General features: G+C 40.4%; 1 protein-coding gene and 1 pseudogene across 18 annotated transcripts in view; both read left to right on the forward strand.

Moving 5' to 3' along the window:
- The window catches only part of KCNMA1 (potassium calcium-activated channel subfamily M alpha 1), a 976,002-nt gene that overhangs the window by 702,797 nt on the left and 249,335 nt on the right, over nt 1–23,870 (forward strand). For 17 of the 18 annotated variants that reach the window (XM_089682563.1, XM_089682562.1, XM_089682551.1 and 14 more), the window contains 2 exons: nt 10,304–10,390; nt 11,868–11,944. In XM_089682563.1, coding sequence (XP_089538689.1) covers nt 10,304–10,390; nt 11,868–11,944 — 164 coding nt within the window. Of the gene's footprint in view, nt 1–10,303; nt 10,391–11,867; nt 11,945–21,587; nt 21,597–23,870 lie in introns of all 18 variants that reach the window. The other variant, XM_089682569.1, reaches the window with a different exon arrangement.
- LOC149458226 (U2 spliceosomal RNA) lies at nt 5,636–5,752 on the forward strand (annotated as a pseudogene).

A 23,870-nucleotide genomic window follows, 5' to 3' on the forward strand; every position in this document is an offset into this window, starting at 1 on the left:
AGACCTCTGTTTTATAAATCCTCTAGAAACAAGATATTGAGAGTTGCCTGGATTATATTTGCAAGTCTTGCATCAAAACCATAAGCCTGAAGACACGTTTTTGGACAAAACTGTCCTTGTCAGCTGTACTAGGTGTAAATAAAGTCTGAGCATTTGTTCAGACAGCACTGGAACTTTGTAAGTTGTCCTCTACCATCTTAATGAGCATCCTGGGGAAGATGCAGGATTACCTTGCCGCAGTGAAAAATTGGCAGGCCCATTTATCTTTAGGCTCAGTGATGAACTGTGATTTAAATAGCTGGTTCTCCTCAGGGACCCAAGAGATCTATCAAACTTCAAGAAATGAGAGGGGCCATTTATCATCTGCCAGGGCCTCTTGTAGCTTTTTGTCAAATAGATGTGACATCCAGACAGACAAAACCTTGTTAGTTGTAGCTCAATGCTTTGGACAGGAGGGAATACATCACAGCACTTGTTTCCCTCATGGAAAATGTTGTTAAATGGATAAAATGGATTTTTATGCTCAAGGTCTAGGATATCCATGACACTGAAATGTTTTTTTCACATATGTGTGGATTTGTTTGGTACTACAATTTTCCTGATTGTAATAAGAAATGCAGATTCCCTAAAAACACAGTTTAATTGTGAATTTATTTAAACAAACACTAAAGCTACTCCTCATATATGCTTCTGAATAACACTAAAATCAAAATAATAATTTATTTACAATAATGCATTTATTAATACCATAAAGAATTTATTAATTAATGCATCTGGATTTAGCCAGAAAATTATAATGGATTTAACAAAATTAATAATGTTTAGCCAAAGTCAAAGGCTGTTTTGTATGCATGTGATATTTGCTTTGTGATAGATAAAAAGAGACTAGTTGTCCTGTACCACCAACCCTTTCAGTTTCACAGGCAGTCATGTTCATGCTATTGCATGGGCCTTAAATCATATAAAAGTAATGCATTTTGGATATATTAGTCAGTAAGGATGTAAAAGATTGTTTATTACTACATGCTAAGTCTCCCTTTATTATGAGGGAGTCTTAGAATGTCTGTATTTCAAGGGCATGTTAGTATATTTTGCAATGAATTTCTAAAAGCATGGTAGTATTGACTTCCTGCAGGAAAGTGTGTTTGATTGTTGATTTTATTTTTCCTTTTACTGAAATCGGTTTTGTCTGGTTTGTTGAGAACAAAGCAGCAGTGAACTGTTTTGGAGTCAGTTAATAAAATGGAACAGTTCCAGGTTTAGGAAACAAGCCAATATCATTACATTAAAGTAATGTTCTACACCCTTTAAGCAGTGTAGTGGCATGATTGGCATTACCTACATCATTGTCAACCAGTAGAGATCTTTGTTTAGCTGGGCTGTGATCTTTGCTAAACATTGTGAGTGATGGATAAAAATTGTGCTATCTGATCATTCACAAAATACCATGATTTGCACATATAGGACCCATTTTGATGAGTTTGGTCATTCTTTGTAAGGTAATAGTACTAAACTTCACAAGGTCTATACATTGTGATCAGTTAGCAAAGGCTTTGGTGAACTGAGCCTTTATGCAATTTTGATCATGAGGTCACCAACACTGATCTAATTTTATATGCTAGAAACATTTATAAATCCCACCTAGTTACTATAAATAGTTTGGTTATAGTTAGTTTGTATCTTCAGTATTCTCTGCTAGTAAATCTGTCAAGTATTAAATTAATATACTATAGTACTAAATAATTTTTTTCTACATTGAATTTTTATTTTCTGGGTTTAACACATTGCAAACAAATGTACTGAGTACTTCTATTCCCTTTCATCCTACATATTTTAAAGATTTATATCCCAGCCAAAAATATTTTAATTTACAACAAGGATGTACATTATATATAGAATTTGCTTAGACTTGTAAGTACCTACAGATGGTTTACAGTGTAGACATTTTACATTGTAAGTCATGTGAATTCTGGGCAGTGAAGGCTTTTAATAACAGTTTAAAGCAGTGCATAGTAAATATACTTGCAGCAGCCTACAGTTGGTTAATGTCCACCTCCACAAGCAGGTGTCACTTCTGCTCTTGTTTTCCATATACTAATGCCTCTCTAAATGCACCATTAACCCCTCCCTGTTAGAAACAAGCATGTGACCGTATTTTCACATTAATTTTGTAATGTTTATTTTTGCAGGTTATGCTTAACTAAAATTATTGAGCATTATTCATATTTCCCAATAAATATGTTGATGATATCAGTATTTCTGGCAAGACTGTATACTTCTGATTTTGCATAAAGCCTGTTACCCCTTTTTGACAATGATAATAAAATATGAGAGTATATTTATTCTTCTTAAAATGGTGAATATCAAAGCAGCTTTAGTCAGTTTCCCATAAAATAAATCATGATTCGTGATTTTCATGAGATTTTGTATTAATTACACTTGCTTTTATTTTGCCAACATACTGTTATGAGAAATGTTTGTGAACTCTTGGTTGTCATCTGGATTTCTGCATGAATGGTTTGTAAAATCTCCAACCAAGTCAGGACACTAAATAAAGTTGTCTTTAACTTATGACTTGCATAACTGCTTACTCTTTCATATCTTTGCTGAAGAACTGACTTAAATGATTTTGATGGTAAACGTAAGTTAACCTATAGCAAAAATGTATCTTGAAAAGATTGCAGGCTGTTATTCCAGTCACAGTGTCAGTTTGCAAAGAAAAAAAATCAATTTTGGTTACTTGTTTTTTATATGATATTGTGTGGAAGTGCTGTGTGTCCTGATCTAAAGGAATTTCAGTGTTAAAGCTTGCAAGTGTACTGCCCAAACTCCCTCCAACCCCGTTCCCCCTCACTCAGCTACCCCCTCATCACCCCTCTCCCATGGCCCCACCACTGCTCTGACCTCCACTTCCACCCCACCCTACATTCCTCATACTGAAGCCCCCTCAACACTCCGCACCTTTGACCTTACTACCATCGAAGAAGTCTCCAAGGTCCTCTCTGATGCCCGCCTCACCACCTGCCTCCTCGACCCTATCCCCTCACAACTCCTACAACCTCCTTCCCCCTCCATCCTATGCTCCCTCACGCACATCTTCTCGATCCCCTACAGTCCGGCTTCCGTCCCCTACACTCCACCGAAACTACCTTACTCAAACTCTCCAACGACCTGCTAACCGCCAAAGCTAATGGCCACTATTCAGTGCTCCTACTCCTTGACCTCTCCGCGGCCTTCGACACAGTCGACCACCCCCTCCTCCTCAAAAAAACTACACTCCCTCGGCTTCAGAGATTCTGCTCTCTCCTGGCTCTCATCCTACCTGTCACAATGCTCTTTCAGCATTACCTATAATGCTACCACCTCCCCCTCACTCCCCCTATCTGTTGGGGTCCCTCAAGGCTCCGTCCTCGGGCCCCTTTCTCTTCTCCATCTACACCTCCTCCCTTGGCTAACTCATACACTCTCACGGCTTCAACTACCACCTATATGCCGATGGCACATAAATCTATTTCTCAACCCCCCACCTCGCCCCCTCAGTCTCCGCCTGAATCACACACACCTACTGAGCAACATATCAGACTGGATGTCGCTCCACTTCCTTAAACTGAACCTCTCCAAAACCGAGTTTCTTGTCTTCCCCCCAGCCCGGACCCCACCCCCCATTGACTTCTCCATCATGTCCAACAACACCACCATCAAACCCGCCCCGCAGGCCAGAGTACTTGGTGTCATTCTGGACTCCAACCTATCCTTCCAGCTCCAAGTCCAATCTTTAACAAACTCATGCAGACTCCACGTCCGCAACATCGCCAAAATACGCACGTTCCTAACCCCAGAAACCACTAAACAGCTCATCCACTCCCTCATCATATCACGACTCGATTACTGCAGCTCCCTCCTTACTGGCCTGCCTCACCGCTGCCTATCCCCGCTTCAGTCGATCCTGAATACGGCTTCCAGACTCATTCACCTTTCCAACCGCTCCGTTTCCGCCACCCCCCTCTGCCAATCCCTCCACTGGCTTCCGATTGTGCAACGGATCAAATTCAAAATCCTAACACTGACGTACAAAGCCGTCCACCATACTGCCCCGAACTACATCACCGACCTAATATCCAAGTACCACCCAGCACGCACACTCCGCTCCTCACAAGACCTCCTTCTCTCTAGTTTCCTGGTCTCCTCCTCCCATCCCCGACTCCAGGACTTCTCCAGGGTGTCACCCATCCTCTGGAACTCCCTGCCCCAACCCATCAGATTATCACCTACTCTCCTCTCCTTTAGGCGCACCCTGAAAACCCACCTCTTCAGGGAAGCCTACCCCACCCCCTGATATCTTGCCGACCTCCTCCACTCTTCCTACTACTCCGTCCCCCACAGCTTTCTCCTCCTGTGCCACCATCCCCTCCCTCCTAGATTGTAAGCTCGAAAGAGCAGGGCCCTTGATCCCCTCGTGTTTTGCATTGTATTGTTATTGTTCTGTCACATGTTCTGTCCCCCTTTGTAATGTACAGCGCTGAGCGAACTATTGGCGCTTTATAAATACTGTATAATAATAATAAAGTTTCATTACAATTTCTGAAGGGGGTTTTATCAGTTTGCAGCATAATAAGTTAATTAAAAAAATAAACTCCGCAATTTTGCTGCTCTAACAAGAAGATATTATTCTATAAGGATCAGTGCAGTGGTATGTTGTTAAAAAAATAAAAAAATAACACAATCCTGGGCAACAGTGGACATCTCTTGCTTTAATATAAAATTTTAGGCCTGTTTATGAAGCAAGACTTACAGCCGCTCTCCTGGCAAAAAGCTAGGCAGTACACCATTAAATTACACATATGTGGACTGTGTTTCCTACCAAATTATGTTGTATTTTTGTTCAGCCAGTCTCGTGTTTCAGGCAACCCTTCCAAAAAGTGCAGGCTGGTCCTGGTCTTCACAGTCTGCTCTACAGTTAAACTACAGTATATAGCCCCGTGGTCCATGGACCACCCCCAGCCTGTGATTGAACAATGAAGGGGCAACAGCATACTAATGACTTCCTCCCACTGCTTTTTTTTTCCTGTAACCATTTTCACAGACAGCACTGTGAGAAGCAATAGCGCCCTATTCTCCTCTCCTAGTCTGCAAACTGATATTAAGATAGATCCTGGTACTTATACTAAAATTCATTTTATGTGTTTCTTTTCATGCAGGCTTATGCATACAGCTCTATCTATCTGGACATTTTGCTTTAAAAATGCATTTAAATACAACACTACATACAATGTACCACCCATAGCATAACATACAATTTGCTACCCAAACCTTAAGACTTTTAAAGTAAACCCTCTGTTTTTAAAGGACTCAGCAGCAGATTTAATCAAATTCTGAGTATGCAGCTTTTTTAACATTAAATCCTTGTCCCAGTTTTTACTGTTTCCATGACCACTGCCCCAGGTTTCCTGTTAAAGGGTGGCTCCTTTCTCTTGCAGCATCCTACAGAGCCACATTTGCATGAAGGTACTAGACTTATGTCTCCCTAAACTGTTTGCATCAATAGAAACACACAACCCCATAGCTTAGGATGGCAAGGCAATCCCCTGCTCTTTCCTCCCCCTTTTTCAAGCTAACAAACAGACTGAAGACTGAGATCGCTTCTCGGCCTTTTGGCTAAGATCAAGTGTAGTATCTGTTCTTATCAGTGTCCAGTGGGGGTGCTCCCGGGCCATTCTAGCTTTGCGGGGATGGCTGTTGTATAGTACCCTCACTGGTATGATGGGGGTCTGGAAGGCTAGTACCGGGGGGACAGAAACCGGGGAGCGCCACGCGTTAAGCTGGGGCCCTGGGAGTAATTCCCCCGAGAAAACTGGAAGGACCCAGTACCTCCTGATTTGGACGGATCTACCTTGTCTGGCCAGGGGCTGGGAAGGCAGAGAGTTCGCAAACACGGTGCCACTGAGTAGTCGCCTCAGGGGTGCTCTGAGTAGCACTTGGGTGTGGGACCCCACGTTGTGAAAGAGCACATGGTCACCGCGTTTAAACACTTTTTGCACTGCGCCTCTAGGACCGGGCCTTTTGGCCAAGTCCTGGGCAATTTTTTTGCTACAGGCCTCAGGGCCTGGTCAGTGCACAATTCGGCACGACCACCTTTTTTTTATTTTTATAGATTTATTTAATTATTTATTTCACTCCCACGTTTGTCACTTTTTACTTATGTGTGTGTTTTTCTTCACATGATGGAGGGTGTGGGTCCTCGGGCCTGCCCTGAAGTCTAGGGGGAGGATGTGTGGCCTTTTGGTTCCTTCCTCCCCTGATCCCTAGGGGGTTTTCTCTTCGGGAGAGCCCCCTGACCAAGTACTGGATGTCCGGCTTCGGCTGGACATAAGGAACGGTGGTCCACCAGGCCTTTTGGCCAGGAGGACCAAATGGGAACCTTGTCCCCGTCAGGAGCTTCGTGCCCCCGGGGGATCAGGGTAGTGGTCCAACCCCTTCGGGGGTAGGACAAAGCACACCCCTAAGTGCACTTTTTGTGTGGTGTTTTTGCACTTGCACTTTTTTGTGAAACACGGGTTTTTCGTTGTAGTTTGCAAGTTTGCAGACTTTAAAAAAAAAAAAACAAAACAGACTGAAGACTGCATTGCCCACTGTTAAAGTGGTTGTAAAGGCGCAAGGTTTTTTTACCTTTATGCATTCTATGCTTGAAGGTAAAAAACCCTTTCTGTGCAGCATTCCCCCAATACTCACCTAAGCCCCCTCTCAATCCAGCAATGTGTACTGAAGTCTCAACTATCCAGAGACGCCCTCTCATTGGCTGAAACAGCAGCGGGATCAATCACAGCCAGTGAGAAGAGAGGAGGGGGGGGCCGGGCCACAGAGTGAATGGACATGCAGCGGCTGGGGAGTGTGTATGCTCGGGTGCCCCCATAGCAAGCTGCTTGCTGTGGGGGCACCCGACAGCAGGGAGGGCCCAGGAGCGCCAGCAGGGGACCTGAGAAGAGGAGGATCCGGGCTGCTCTGTGCAAAACCACTGCACACAGCAGGTAAGTATAGACATGTTTGTAGAATCAATTTAACTCTTTCCTGTGAAGACTGGAAATTTAGGGAAGTAGCACAGAGTAAGAGCTAGCAACATTAAAAGTTGTACACTATTTGAGAAAATAGTTTACAGGCCAATGTTTATTTTACTGTGCTCTGTTAAGCTAAAACAATACCTGCGGGTTTAATACTACTTTGAGCTTGATAATGAAGATTTGCCAGAACAATATGGACAGGGTTAAAGGAAATCTATGGTCACAGCATACACTTTCATTTTATAACATCAGCATTGTAATAGCTATACAAATAATAGTTATTTTTAGCAATCCAATAAAAGCTTACTTGGTAAATCTCCTTTCATGTTGTTCTGCCTGCCTGCTGGCCATCTCTTTCCTCAACCTCTTATGTTCCTTGTATGCTTGTCGCTTCTCTGCTGTTATCTTTCAATTTCCATGGACTACATATCCATTGGTACCTGGCTGCCTGAAAGCAGTGATTCCTGTGCTGACTACGCCTCCTAAAACTACCTCCTCTTAGCGTCTCTGTAGTACAGAAGGCAGGGTCTGTCAATTCCGTGACACAGCAGTGCCACTTCACAGAGCATAGTGAATTGTGTCACATAATTCAAGGAAGCAAATGTGTGGGGATCTTCACAAATTAAGTTTACAGACTTCAAGATAGTTTGGATTGACCTTACCAACCGCTCTGTGTCTGCCACTCTGCCAATCCCTCCACTGGCTTCCCATTGCCAAGCAAATTAAATTAATAATACAAAAGGTTACAAAAGCCATTCACATACATACAAAGCCATTCACAACTCTGCCCCAAGCTACATCACCAATCTTGTCTCAAAATATTATCCAGACTGTCCTCTCCGCACCTCTCATGACTTCCTGCTTTCAAGCTCCCTTGTCTCCTCCTCCCATGCTCGTCTCTAGGACTTTGCAAGAGCCTCTCCCATCCTCTAGAACGCTCTACTTCAATCTGTCCGGCTATCCCCTATCACGCCTCCAATTAAACATTTATCACTTCCATCAGCTCATCCTTCACAGTTATAACCTTTTTGTAGCACTTACCCCACCCTATTAGATTGTAAGCTCTTATGAGCAGGGCCCTTCTTAAACCTCTTTTTTTTTTTATTGTATTGTAACTGTACTGTCTCCCTTTATTTTGTAAAGTGCTGCGCAAGCTGTTGACACTATATAAATCCTGTATAATAATAATTGATAGGTGTATATACAGTGGGGAAAATAGTTATTTGATCTGCTTCAGATTCTGTAAGTTTTCCCACTTTCCCAAGAAACGAAGGGTCTATAATTTTTATCATAGGTGTATTTTAAATGATAAAGACAGACTATCAACCACAAATCCAGAAAAAACACAATAAAATGTTATAAATTGAGTTGCAGTTCAGTAAAATAAGTATTTGATTCCCAAAGCAAAATATGATTTAGTACTTGGTGGAGAAACTCTTGTTGGCAAGCACAGAGGTAAGATATTTCTTGTAGTTGGTTACCAGGTCTGCACACATCTCAGGAGGGATTTTGGTCCATTCTTCTTGACAGATTTTCTTTAAATCTTTATGGTTTCTTGGCTGTCTCTTGGCAACTCGACGTTTCAGCTCCCTTTGTAAATTTTCTAAAGGGTTAAGGTCTGGAGACTGTCTAGGCCACTCCATGACCTTAATGTGCTTCTTCTTGAGTCACTCTTGAAGGTATGTTTTGGGTCATTGTCATGCTGGAAGACCCATACATGACCCATCTTTAGTGTTCTGGCTGAGGGAAGAAGGATCTCATCCAAGGTTTTATAATACATGGCCCCGCCCATTGACCCCTCAATGCAGCAAAGTCAGGCCTGTACCTTTAGCAGAAAAACTCCAAGCAAAAGATTCCACCTCCGTGCTTGACTGTAGGGATGTTGTTCTTAGGGTCATAGTTAGCATTTTTCTTCCTCCAAACATGGTGAGTCGAGTTAATGCCTGTACATGTGCCTTCTTGAGGAGGGGGACCTTGTGGGTGCTGCAGGATTTCAATTAATGGTGACGTATTGTGTTACCAATGGTTTGTTTTGTGACTATGGCCCCAACTGTCTTGAGATCATTCACAAGCTCCTCCCGTGTAGTTCTGGCCTGAGCCCTCACTTTTCTCATTATCGTCCTTGCCCTATGTGGCAAAATCTTGCATGGAGCTCCAGACCAAGGGGCAATTGATGGGTATTTTGTATTTCTTCCATTTGCGAATAATCGCTCCAACAGTTATCACCATGCTTCTTGATGATGGTCTTGTAGCCCATTCTAGCCTTGTGCAGGTCTATCTTGTCCCTGACATCCTTTGTCAGCTCTTTGGTCTTGCCCATGGTGTTGCCCAAGAAAGAGATTCTGTGGACAGGTGTCTTTTATACACATAACGAGTTGTCATTAGGAGCACCTTCTTAAATTGACTGGACTAATCTGTGTACCACATGAGCACATAGCCAGTCTGTGAGAGCCAGAACTATTGTTGGTTGGTAGGGGATCAAATTTTTTTTCTCTGTGGATTTTTGGTTGATATTCTGTCACTATCATTTAAAATACATCTATGATCAAAATTATAGACCCTTCATTTCTTTGTAAGTGGGCAAACTTACAAAATCTACAGGGGATCAAATAATTATTTTCCCCACTGTATATGATTTTACATTTTGACCATGCTTTAATTATGGTTAACTCCCAAGACCCCTCCTTAAAATCATGTAGAAGGGGGAAAGCTTCAGTTTTGAAGTTTCAGAAAAACACAAGTCAAAAGGCAGCAGCAATATTTTATTTAAACCTATGCTATGTGTAATAAATATAAAGTAGATGCTATCGCAATTTAGCTGCAAAAATTGATATACACTTTAAATACTTCACTCAAGTTTAGCTTTAAATTAAATCAGATTGCAGTAGGTATTTATGCAAAAATCCAGATAATTTCTAGTTCACAAACTACTTTGTACACCTGTGTTATACAGAATAAACAGAATATAAGGTTCAGCACCTGTACAGAGAATAAAAACTAAGGTCCCTACCACAATCATACATACATACACTGTAAAACAATTTGGTCATAAACCAACAAATACAACTCTGTGGATTGTGGACTGAAGCCCACAGGAAGAAGCACAGTTCAGATGTAGCTTAGAATGCTTGCACAGGTTAAGAGCTGGAGGGGGTAATGGGTATTTTTGGAAAATTGGCATTGGTAGGTAATTATTGAATTGATATTAAGTCCTGTAAAAGCTTATTCTGCGTATGTTTGCTCTTTAGGATTATAATTAACCCAGGAAATCACGTGAAGATTAAAGAAGGCACTCTAGGGTTCTTCATAGCAAGTGATGCCAAGGAAGTTAAACGGTATGTCTGTGGTGGATTGCTTTTTCTCATCACTTGGTGAGGATAGATGCCAAGAATATATCATGTTAGTGCTATACAAATAGCTCACAGACGGCTAAATGCTTAGATAGAATGACTGGCTTTGAGACACCTACCCATCCTCTCTCACTTGTCTGGAATGCTGGGATTTATTAAATACATTTCCATGACTCTTCTAGAAGGTAGATGTAGAACACATGCTCAGAAATCTTCATTCTCATTTCTGTGTAGCAAATTATGCCACACTGTTACATCAAGATTTTTTAAACGTGGGCTTCTAATGTTTTACAATACCTGTTATTTCCTTCTGTTTTAACATCATACTGCTTGACTACTGGATGAGATAGTTTAATTGGTTTCCTTGCTGTGCAACTATTATAGAGCATATCCTTTTTAAAAGTGGGCTTGAAAGAGACTGTTGTAAATATAATGGATTTCAGTGCACCTTTGTGAGCATTTTTACACTTATAAAAAAAAATTTATATTGCTTTAGTTCTAAGATATTTTTTCTTGTTCCCCTTGCTTTATTGTGCTTCTACCAAGGCAGCCATAATCTGCCTATTAGTCTCTAACAATGAATGGCAGTCATGGTGTCATTACTGTGATTGAATTGCATCTGCATTATGCAGCAATTAATGCCTCTATATGCTTCCATAGATGCCAAAAACCTGGTGCCTTTAGATATATTTAGTAGGATTGCTCCAAATGACTTTGACAGTTTAACAAACTAATTAGTATACATTAAATTAAAGTGTTACTAAACCCAGGACCCAGCATTCACTATATCTGGTCTTTCACAGTACACAGAGCATGGAAATACAATTATGTTAGTAAATATAAACTGCTAAATATCGTTTCTCATCAGCAGTTAGAGCAGTCTTGTGACTTCAGCAGGGCACTGGTTAAAGCTTGTAGGAGGAGTTTTCTTTCTGCTCTAGGAGGATGTGAAAGTCCTGACCCTCTGTCTGGACAGTGCTGATTGGCCCTGTGCTGATCATATGCTCCTCCCAAGAACAAAAAAAAAAACCTCTCTAGCAATACACAGCATGTGCATGTGACTACGGATTCAGTCTTTATAAGGTGGTCATTTCAACAAGAGGAGGGTCAGAGAAGAAAGGATCAAACAGCCTTTTTACACAATGCACATGATTAACCCCTTAGTGAGTATAACAAGCAAGCTTTACTGCATATACAGACTGAATTTACTGTTGTGGGTTTAGTAACACTTTAAAATATCAGAAAGGTCCTCATGAAACATTAATGAAAATTCCCTCATATCATTTTCATTGTCATTCTTGTAATAAGCCATGGTGCCTGCTATTGCCGTAGGCAGCAGGTTTATGCAGGCAGTGAAAAAAAAAACCTCTTATGTGGTGTGTTTTTGCCCATGTAAAACGTGACATGCTGTGTATGTGAACGGTATATGTCTAGAAACATTATTTTTTCTGTTTGTGTACAGTGCTTTTTTCTACTGCAAGGCTTGCCATGATGATATTACAGACCCTAAGAGGATCAAGAAATGTGCATGCAAGCGACGTGAGTAATATTTTCTTTCTTTGATTTTGCTTCCCTTGTTTGCTGTGGTTTTGCACCACATTTTCTTACTTGAAACTATAGTGAGCATCCTTTGGTACATTTAACAGTTAGTAGTAAAACTATTTATAAAACCAAAACTTTTTTTTTTTTGGACAGAGTGGGGAATGATTACAACAGGTGTAAGGCACAACATGAAGTGAAAGGAAGTCTGTCCAAAGTAGTGGATTAGTGATCCTGTTGCTGGCAGGAACTCACTGGTGACTGGATCATTTAGAGAACATATGTAAGCATTGAAGCAATCATCTACTTGCATTCGTTGCTTCCATGTCAGGTGGATTAGCAATGTATTGCTCTCTTGCTGGTGACTTACATTATGAAGCATTTTTGGTAGCGAGGGAGTGCTGCCTCACTGCTTATTATAGTGAGGAAGTGGAACACAGAAAACAGGTGGGTGTGAGATCTGTCCCTGGAGAATTCTCACTTGTAACAGGATCACAAGTGTGGCATTAGCCTTAAGGCCTATTCACACTGTCCGCGTGTTAAACGCTCTGTTTTAGCATGTGGGCAGCTGTCAGTTTTTGACTGCAGGTGAGTGAGAGAGCGGTGTGATGTGTGGTTCAGCCATCACACAATTTCTGTTTTTTATTTTTTATTTAAGTGCACAAAGTGCTTGTGTGCTGTGGTAAAATGCAGCATGTCTGTATTTTACCATGGCTCACTGCACCGCACCGCACCTCCAGGCTGCTATGTGCCCTTGCGGTGACTGACTGTTATCCACTGTGGAAAAACACCAGTCACCACACTGTGTGTGAACAAGACCCAAGACAGTTGTCACTGGAACAAGAGAAGACTTTCTTTAGTAACAATGTAACTTTTTAATTACCCGATCTTTTTCTGTCTCGGTGACAAAGGCCACAGGTGAAGTAAGAACAAATCCCTTTTATGGGGTGCAGACAGCAATAAAAACCAGTAATGCATCACACCACTTGGCCAAGCAATGACCACACAAATCCAAATGTAGAGAAACGCCTGCCCTCCAACAATGCTGCAAAATGCCTGTTTACGGAAATCCCATATCAACAAAAAAACTAAATTTCAGAGGTATGCACACTCTCTTTATCAAGATGACAGACAAAGAATGGCAGCAGTTGTATTGGACTATATATACACAATATACTAATGTACTATTCCCCCAAATTCTAAACAAGTGTGATCAGCCAAGCTGTCTGTTCCAAGGGTCACAATGCCCAAACCAGGGTAGTGTGTAAGCAAAAAGCTGTAATCATGATTAACCCAAATGCAAACAACAAACATGTTCATTATCAAGACTGCCCAGTGTTTAGGATGAGGGCAAAAGATGAAATATGCATGTTGGGTTCCCCTTGTAATTAGCGTGCATTCTACAGCAAAGTGTGATCCAAAAACTCAGTCGCTACCTTATCCTGATTTCAGGCGTCCCAGGGTGTCTACACATTTCATTTCAGCAGCATTTTTGTACACCTCAAAAACCTAAACGTGGGTGCATGCTGTATGTAATTCTCAACTTCTATCTGAAGTCAAGAACGCTGACCTGCTCCTCCTACAATAAAAGTATTTCTGCCTACAAAGTGGCATGAACTTTTAACTTCAGGGGTCCTGTCTTTGGCTAGAATGCGGGATTTACATATACCATACTCTTAGGATTAGGGATCAAAGAGCAATGAGGATGTGCTGAATACATTAACTCCATAGAAACCAATAAGCTTTCAGTGTACTGTAGTCATCTCAGGTAAAAGACACCTTCTGAGTGGTTGCTGTTGGTCACTACACTTTGCACATCTTCATTGGTTTTTGTCCTGTCTTATATGTGGTGAAATGGTCATATTAAGAGGCTAGAGAATAAACTTGTAATATTCGTATGAAAGTAAATACCAGTGGGCATGGGAATTATATTCTCTCACTGTGTTCACACATGATGTCTTTTGCTTAAATGGCAAGATTTTAATATCCAAAATCGTTTTCTTGTAATGTATGAAAATGCAGTTTGGAAGCATTTAATGGGGTTTTGATTAATGAAGCCTAAACAGAATGTTAATTAAAAAATGCAGATGATGTGATTTGACTTTGTCTAGGATGTATGTACAGCATAGGACTTATAGTTTGGGAGTTTTTATGGGTAAAACAAGTCTTCGTTTATTGTAAACGTATTTCAAAAGGTAATTTTACCTAAATCATCAGACTGAGGCATTGTTTTATTTTAATGTAGCTGCCACTACAGAATAAAGATATGTAGAGACAAATTTATTCTGATTTAAAAAAAAAAAGATTTTTGTGTTGGAATTTAGTAATACTTTACTAAGTATTGTTAGACATATGACACTTTGTCAAATTAATCTCCCAATAGTGATAGCTGCTTAGCAGAAAGAAACACAAATAGTGGGGAAACCAAATTTGTCCTGGAATGCCAGCACTCTTAATGTGTTGTCTTGAAGACAATTAAAAAACACTTTATCACCTTTTCTTAAATAACAGGAATATTGCAATCACATATTTACAAAGTAAACTTAAGTTATCATGAAAGTTCTGAGGATGTTAAGATCATTTTGCCTTTTTAAGCTATCATTTGCTCATTCAGAGCAAAGTAGTGGGTATACTTTATTGTCCCCCCCTTCAGCACATACCTTTCCTTCACTTCCCTGCCATTCTGTTGAGTCATTTGTAGGGAAGAGACATTTCTGGTAATTCCAGGTATAGAGGAACATGTGACTCCTTTTTCTGCCTCCCACATGACAGTTCTTGCTCAGGTGGTCAGTACTGTCAAATGGTGATGGGGAGAGAGTACCGTGGTGCCTACACATGGTATCCTATATGGTATAGTACTTGTGGCCACATGGAGCAATGGGGGAGCAACATAAAAGTGAAAATGTGTTTTCTTTGTCTTCCACTGAGGTGCACTGGAATTTTAGAAGTAAATAAACAGTCAGGTTATACTGTTGTCTACAGGAGGTGGGGCAGTTAATAAATAAAATCGCCTCCAACCGTCATGCTTCAGTTTTTTGCTCATGGACTAGGGGCTTGAACACCTTTTCCTCAGCTCTGCTGAGCAAAAGAATCTAACTATATTTTTGCTGGCCATATTATTCTTATGCTTTTATTTTTTTCTTCAGTCAAGATACTCAATACATCATGGATATTGCCAGATTGACAAACTCTTTGCAACAATTTTGGAGGCAGTACCAGGACCTTGCTGGACTAAAGATTGTTTGGCTATCCTGGAATGTGCCCTTTAGGCACTGGGCCTTGCATTGTAATGCTTTCCAGACCTCAGTTCAGTGTTCTTTACCTGCAGAAAACTTCAGATCCAGAGCCATGGCAAAGTTTCTGGTGTGATCCAGTCTCTGAGGACTTGAGTAATGAATAAGGCTAGTCAGGCTAAAGCACTGAGACTTTCCTCACAGGTGGTACTGTTGGGTGCCATTTAAACATTTCACCAGCATTGACTGTTAAGGCTGAGGGAACAGAGAACTGACATTGCCCACCTTTAGTGGCTTGGTCACCTCTGACATACGATCCTCATCAGCACCTTCTGCTTGGGCTTGTGCTTGCACAGGGTTTTGCCTCACTTTGTGCCTAGTTTGTTTTCCAATTCAGGACTTCTAATATAGGGTTATTATAGAGTCTTTCTCATTGGAGTCTTCTATAGCTCTGCCAGGTGGGGCTAAGACACTTCAGACCTTTGGTTGGTTTGTGTACAGTTATTGGCACAATCTGCTCACAGAGGCTCTAAGGACACTGCAGTGCCATCCATGGCACAGTTTAATTCTGACCCTAATAGGCCTGCATTTCTAAGCCCTGGTTCACACCTGTGCGACTTTGAAGTTGCGCTACTGCAGCAACTTGTCATGCAGCTTTGAACAGTCAAGACGCATGACAGGTCGCATTGGTGTGAACCAGTGCTTAGAGTGCCTGAAGAGACTGGGTGACTCCTGCTGTTTCAGTCCCTTAGGACTGCAAAGATCTTCCAAGTACACTCAATATTTAACGCATTCATCCATGAGGGACAGAAAACAACCTTTGGAATCATGTCAATGTAAATGAGCTGTTGCCCTTTGAAAGATAATGTTTTGCTAAGGTGTCTGGCCACTGTAGATACTCCAGTCATTCACTTACTAACAATAATACCACTACACGATCCGATGATATTCTTAACTTTGGGGATTTCATTGACAGACAGTTGGACTCCTTACTTAGGTCTCAGTTTGAGTTAACTGGAGTTACTCTCCATCCCCTGTTGGCAGTGATTTTTGTGGAATGTCCCTATGGATTGAATGCCTTACTGCAGACCCTCCATTACAAAGACAAACCCTCATGTTGTAAAGCTTTCTGAATAAATGTCTGGAACACTGCGTCAGCTGTGATGACCCCTTGCAAGCATCGAAGCTTGTCTCACATGGAGGGGGTTTCTGTTCATATGTTTCTGGTATCCTCCCAGGCACATATGTGGCTATGTGTCTGGGAGGATACACTTACAAAACAACTGCTTCACTTGCTCCCTAAGGGAAAGGAATCTTTTTGGACCTGCCCTTGACAAGATCCTTCCCAGTGCTATTGATGGTTGAAATGTGTACCTGTCTAAACACAGTATATCTGTGGATGGGGTAGAAGAACCCAACCTTCATCTACTACTGCAGTAGTGCCTCATAGGTGACCAGAGTCTTCTTCCCATTCATGCCACATATCTCAAAGCCGGAAGGCCCCTCATTGACAAGTGGGAACATGTTTTTTCATCCTGCGTGTTTCCTTGGTTCTTCACATCCTCACAGTTTGGATTCCCAGGCTTCAAACTGTAACTTCCTCTCTAGACCCCTGAATCAGGCATTTCTTTCAGCTTTCCCTCCTCATCCTTTGGGTATTTCTGCACCTTACTGTGGGAATTGGATCCCACTCACACTCCTCCAATTTCGTCTTTTCAGGCCAAGCAGTCCTAGATGCAATTCACTGGAGCACTCCTTGAGTCTGATTTGGTAGAACAGACAGTTTCCAATTCATCTGGGGATCCCTGTTCGTCATTTGTTGATGTGACCTCTGCTGGATTTCTTTTGGAGGCTGCAAAATCTTTACCTCTCAGAACAATTTGAGCAAAAGACTGGGTGACCTACTCTCTACCTGGACAGTGATAAATGTGTCATTTCTGACCAAGCTGTCTTTCCTAAAATTAAGATATTGTCTTTCAAATCCTCTGTTCTGATGATCCCCACTTTGTACAGTAATGGTTCTGCATGGGCATGCCTCTTTTCTTCCCTGCAAGGAAGAATTAATTGCTGGAAGGTCTTGTGCTCCTCTGGAGGGTCAACAAGCAGGACATCTTTTTACCCTGCTACATTTTCCCCTAAATGGGATAAGGGAAATCCTGGGGGCTTTGTGGGACCTGCATACTGGAAATGAGAATATTTCTTAAGGTGAATATTCCTGGTGATAGTGCTAGGATTCCTACCTCTCTCTTTGGTGGAGGATTTTGTTGGATGGTTGCTAGAATAATATGTTTAATTTTGGTTAGGCAGGTTGCAGTGTGACTACTATGCCCATAAAACACTTATGGGTATTGGTTGGAAGGTCTCATCCTTCTGATACCAATGTTCTTCTACACCACTTATGTACAATTATCCTTATCCCTGCCTACCCTTTTGTACAGTTTTTATTGATCACCTCACTCTCTCCTTTTGAGGTTTTAAGGTTTACATCCTTCAATGTTTTCAATTTTTAAGGTTGACAATCCATTCTCTCCATTTTGAATTTGAGCTGTGAAGACTCTTAACATACATGGATGCCTTTTTAAGATTAGTTATCTATTAGGTAAAAAATATTTTCTTATCATGGACCTCCCTGAAATCGAGTTCCGGCCTAAGCCTCCAACTGCTGACTGATTGGTCTTTTCTCTGGACATATTCTGCTCGTCCAAGCTTATTTCCCTGAAGTAGGGTTAAGTATGCTAGGCTTAAAAGCAGATTACATTTTCCTTACCATGTTTGATGTTGCACCCGTAGCCGTATTACCTTATTCTCTACCCTCAAAATCCTCCCCACCCCCCAACATGAATGGCAGGGTTCTTCTCCCTAAAACAACCTGCCTTTTTTTTCAATTTAACCTGTGGAGCCATGAACAGCCACATTACCCATTTACAAAGATCTGTGGATGGGAGAACTAAAGTCTCATCAGCCACTGCAGCTGAGGGGCTGCTAGATCTCCATGGAGCATAAAATGAGATGACATCTATGGATTTGTCCTTTGTTTGCTTCCCATAGTCCCATAACTATAGGTCTGTAACACTGTACAGAACTGAGGCTAGGGAAGAACAATGCAGGAGCCTGTTCATTACACCTATAATTAATGTGGGTGCATTTACAGTTGTGCTCAAAGGTTTGCATAAGCTTGGAGTATTGGTAATATACAGTATGTACAATTTTTAAAGACATGAGTGAGCAGGCAAAACATATATCTTTTATTTCTTATTCGTATTCAACTGTAGGTCATAACATAATTGCTCAATTATAAAACAAAATATGACAACAAGTAAACAAATGAAATGCCCCCTGTTCAAAAGTCTGCATACCCTTAGTTCTTACTACTGTGTACTGCCCCCTTTAGCAGCAATGCCAGCATACAGTCATTTGTAATAGTTGTCTATGTGACCCCAAATCTTTGCAGGTGGTATTCCTGCTCATATATCTTGGCAAAATCCCTCCGGTTCATGCAGAGTCTTTGGTCATCTTGCATGAGATGCACATTTGATATCTCCCCAGAGTAGCTTGATGATATGAAGGTCAGGAGACAGTGATGGCCACTCCAGAAGCTTCACCTTTTTCTGCCATAAACACTGGAGAGTCAGCTTGGTCTTGTGCTTAGGATCATTGTCCTGCTGGAGAGCCCAAGAGCGTCCAATGCACAGCTTTCGTGCTGAAGAATGCAAATTGTCTGCCAGTATTTTCTGATAACATGCTGCATTCATCTTTCCATCAATTTTTAGAAGATTACACGTCTTTAGAGCTCACACACCCCCAAAACATCAGTGAGCCACCATCCTGCTTCAAAGTGGGTACAAATGGTATTCTTGTCCCTATAGGCCTTGTTGACCCCTCTTCAAACATAACGGTTATGGTTGTAACCATAAAGCTCTATTTTGGTCTTGTCACTCCAGAATACAGTATGCCAGAACTGTGAGGCATGTCAAGGGCATTTTGTAACCAAGTTTTTTTGTTGCATTGGCGCAGTAAATGCTTCTTTCTGGCAGCTCGACCATGCAACTAATTTGTGTTCAAGTATTGTCGTATTGTGCTCCTTGAAACAACCACACCATCTTTTTCCAGAGCAGCCTGAAATTCTCCCAAGGTTACCTGTGAGTTTTTCTTTGTATCCCAAACAATTCTGGCAATTGTGGCTGCAATCTTTCTTGGTCTACCTGACCTTGGCTTAGTATCCAGAGATCTCTGAATTGTCCACTTCTTAATAAGTGGTTGAACAGTACTGACTGGTATATTCAAGATTTTGGATATCATTTTATATCCTTTTCCATCTTCAAAAAGTGCCTTTACCCTGTTATGCAGGTCTTTTAACAGGTCATATCTGCTCCCCATGGCTCAGTATCTTGCTTCTCAGTGCATTCATGTGAATGCTAACAGACTCATTGACTATTTATACACAGACACTAATTGCAATTTAAAAAGCCACAGATGTGAGAAATGAATTTTTAATTGCCATTTTAACCTGTGTTTCACCTTGTGTGTCTGTATCAAGGCCAAGCATTCCAGGGTATGCAAACTTTTGATCAGGGCCATTTGGGTGATTTCTGTTATTTTGATTTAAAAAGGGGCCAGACAACTGTGATAACAAATTACTTCAAATGATCACAATCATTAAAGGACAGTTGTTTGGTATGATCAGTCATATTTTCAATTTCAATAGCAAAATTTCATGATTTCTGCCAGGGTATACAAAATATGCCAAAATTTCACGATTTCTGGCAGGGTATCCAAATATTTGAGCACAAATGTATTTAATTTTATTAAATAATGTAGTTTATGCCTTTAAGCCTGTCCTGAAGTTGTCCACATATATTTATTTTATATTGGACATGGTATGGCTGTTCAGTTTTCCACTTAGTGATCTGTTTTTTTGTGTTTGTTTTTTTTTTTATCTCAGTCCAGTGAACATTTCTTTTCTGTTGATCACATTAGTTGTTGGTCTCATTTTCTCTGATTTTGGTAGTATACTGTTTAACCTGTGTTTTGGTGGATGGCTGGTCCTCCATGTCACTGATTGTGGCCCATAGGTCTTACCGATATCAACTTTTTTCCTTTAATGGGTATTTTCTGACCTGGTCTGGAACACCAGGTTGATCCTTGGTGCCCTACCATTGGTCATGGCAATTTCTATATTGGTTGTCTCTTCTTCAGGTGTTAATTCCTTTAGATACTCTTGTAGCATGACCTTCACATAATTTGGATCTTTTAGTAGCTATTGCCCATCCCTCAGTTGGACTGCTTTCAGCTTTCCTGACTGTTTAATATTTTCTACAATTTCCATGTTCCTCAATAGATGATAAAGAAAATAAGATTTTTATTTACTGTAAAGTCTTTTTTTCTAGAAGTCCATTGAGGGACACCAGCACCACTCCTCTCTTTTATTGGCTTTTACTGTTTGCGTACCAAACTGAAGCACAATAGCTGGGGGTGGTTATATAGGGCTACTTAATGTTTTTCTTTGCTATTATCAAAACCTTCTGTAGGCAGCAGTATAACTGGTTTAAGATATTATACAAATACTGTGTCCCTTGGTGAACTTGAAAAAAAAAAAATATATGGTAAGTACAAAAATCGTATATATTTTGAGAAGCTAGTCTTAAATAAACATGTTGCTTTGGTCTGCAGAGGAAAAGCACATATTCATTTAGGGCCTAATTGACTCACAACTTTTTTCTATATATAATGGCAAAAGGTTGATCCTTTGTCAGGTTTATATTGCTGTCTCTGTCCACACTAAGATTTACCCTCATTTTCTAACACAGTTGGATGGTTAAATTAAAGTATATCTAAAGCCAAAATTTTCCCTTTTTCATTTTTCAAAGTAGAGAAAGATTAAAACACCTCTCGGGAATTTTTTTTTGCCATGTGTGTCATATTGAGGTGATCTCCCTTTATTTTCTGTCCTGTAGACGCAACTGAAAGTTAGACAAAATCTACAAAATTCCCAATTAAACAGGCATCACCATTTTCCTCCCTCCCTCTATGTCTAGTGACAGTGGTTACCAGAACAAATAGAGACATCTAACGGGACACAGGCAGCTATACAAACCTGACAGTGTTTCCAATCACTAACCAATCTATACCAAATTAAAAATAAGTTTTGACTTTAAAACCACTGCAGTTACATTTTTAATCAGTTCACAATTTATTGCTAGGGAAATATATAGGTTGGATGAAATGCATAACAGTTTTTAACTCAACTAGCAGGTCATAGTCTGGAGAATCTGTATCTCCATCTAATTTTAAGCTACATGGGAGAATTATTTCAGTTCTAATTAATTACTCTTTTTTTTTCCTTTTCCTTTCCTTCATATATCCTTCCTTTTTTCACTTTCTTTGCTGCATTTGGGTAAATCTCTTTATAGTTATTTATTGTGAGTACATGCTGAATTTCCTTATTGTGTTTACCAGTTCTCTGCTGCAGGGGCCAGTTAGTCCCTTCCATTAGCAGAAACAGGTCTCTGTGTGTGTTTATCACCAAAGTCCTGTGCATGCACCTCCATATTTATTTCAACGTGAAGTGTAAATGTGTGCAAAAATACAGCAGTTTAATATTTTTGTTTAAAAAACACAAACTCCTATTTTGACCAAAAGTATATTGCAAATAGTTAAATGTATAAATTACTGCAGTTGTAGTCAAGATTGAAAAAAATACATGCCAATGACTGGTGTTATAGCATAGTTATTCCATTCTACATTTTTATCTTCTACTCTGCAGAAGCATATGTAGTTTGCATATGTACTTTGCATATGTTTCTTAGACTACAGCCCCTCTAAATCTAAGGCTACACTGATAAGATAATTGTCCATAAGCAGTTATATCTATTAGCAGGGCATCGATTTCAGTGTGCTGCAGATCATATGACTGCCAACAAGTAGTCAATCTCTCAATGGCAAGGAGATTTAATTGCCATTGTAGGCCTATGCCTTTTTTTTTTTGTGAAATTGGACCCAATGGGGTTTATTTTCTAAAGCTGGAGAGTACAGAATCTGGCTCACTTCTGCATGGAAACCAATCAGCTTCTAACCTCAGCTTGTTCAATTAAGCTTTAGCAATAAAACCTGGAAGCTGATTGGTTTCTATGCAGAAGTGAGCCTGATTTTACACTCTCCTGCTTTAGTAAATAAACCCTAATGAGACATTGTGATCAGAATTATGTCATAAATGAAAGTTCATGCAGTATGTAAGGTTCGTTAATATGTAATGTTTCTCTCTCACTGGTCCCTATTAACTTGCAACTGCACCACTGTTAGCATTGTTGAGAAGAAGAGGAGAATAGCAGAGGGTCTGGGACTTAAATTCAGTGTTTTCTCTTGTTAATAAATAACTAAAAACCTAACACAAAACAGTCACATTATAGTGACATTAAATTTCGTCGAGTAAAAACACTAGAAACTGAATATAGGAACTTGTAAATTGTAAGATGCAAATACTCTAAATCGGGTCAAATGTATGTACAAGCTCATTTTATCAAGGTGCTTCCACTTAAGCCTTCCTTTTAGCTAGAGTACATCTGCTCCTATCCATCCTTGTTGGTCAATTGATTTGACCATTTTCAAGGTAGTCTGTCCTATTATAATCTGACATTTCCCCTCCTTGTGCACAGTTAGGACAATAAGCCCAATTCACTTAGCTATAACACCAGTGTTTTCTGCCATAACAGCCATGTGATTGTTATTTTGGGTTCACATTGGCTGTCATTACTTAAAAGATGATCAATATGGCGAAAGCACTTGATATGGTTTAGTGAACTGAATATACTGTCTTCATTGAGACAGATTTACAAGCTGAAATTGTGCTCAGCATGCAATACTGTGATTACCCTTATCTGTAATATGTGAAGAATCTTTTCCTAAAAATAAATAAATAAACCTCTGTGATATGCTTACATCCAGATAAAAAGAAAAAAATAATCCTCAATCCTTTGCAGGCATCTTGAACCCCTTGAAACCGAGCACATGCAAATATGCAGCCTCTTAGCGTCTGAGCCTTGACGCCAACTGGCCGCATATTTGCGTGCCTTTAGAAAATACATATGTTCTGAGAGTGTGCGCGCCCTGCGCATTCCCAGCACATATGTCTGTGACTCACAGAAAGGTCCCAATCTCCCCTTGCGTTCGGGACCTTTTCCGATCATGTGACCGCCGTGACGGCGAATCACAGCGGTCACATGACCCTAAACCCCGCCCACCTCCCGGCTTCTGAAACTCTTCAAGGGCCGGGAGGCGCCGGCGGGAAGTGGTTAAGACAATACTCTGTTGCTGTTTGAGTAACATTTCCAAAATGGTTTCCATGTGTGTAACTGTCAACCCACACATTGTAGCCTGCTTACAGGATGAAGTCATTGTTTCTTTCTTTGAAAATCCTGTCACCAATTGTTTGGGTTGTTCATGAGGCTATTTTGGTGAATTGCTATTATCCTTTTTAACATATTTCAACAAGTATGAAAAATAACCCAATAAAATAAATTTATAGGTCAACTCCATCAGTTAATTCAGATTTTCACTTTTTTTCTGGTTAAACTTTGCTGAATTGATGCTACCCTAAACAGGATGTAATCAAATGTTTTTTAACTCAAGAAAAGCTGGAGAAGGAACTTTCAGAAAAAATGCGTGATTGTTTTTTTCATCTTTTCTTTCTGCGTCTA

This window comes from Staurois parvus, unplaced genomic scaffold (assembly GCF_062004578.1).
Source record: "Staurois parvus isolate SC_StPar_1 unplaced genomic scaffold, SC_StPar_1.0 ptg000291l, whole genome shotgun sequence".
In the NCBI taxonomy this organism is placed as follows: Eukaryota; Metazoa; Chordata; class Amphibia; order Anura; family Ranidae; genus Staurois; species Staurois parvus.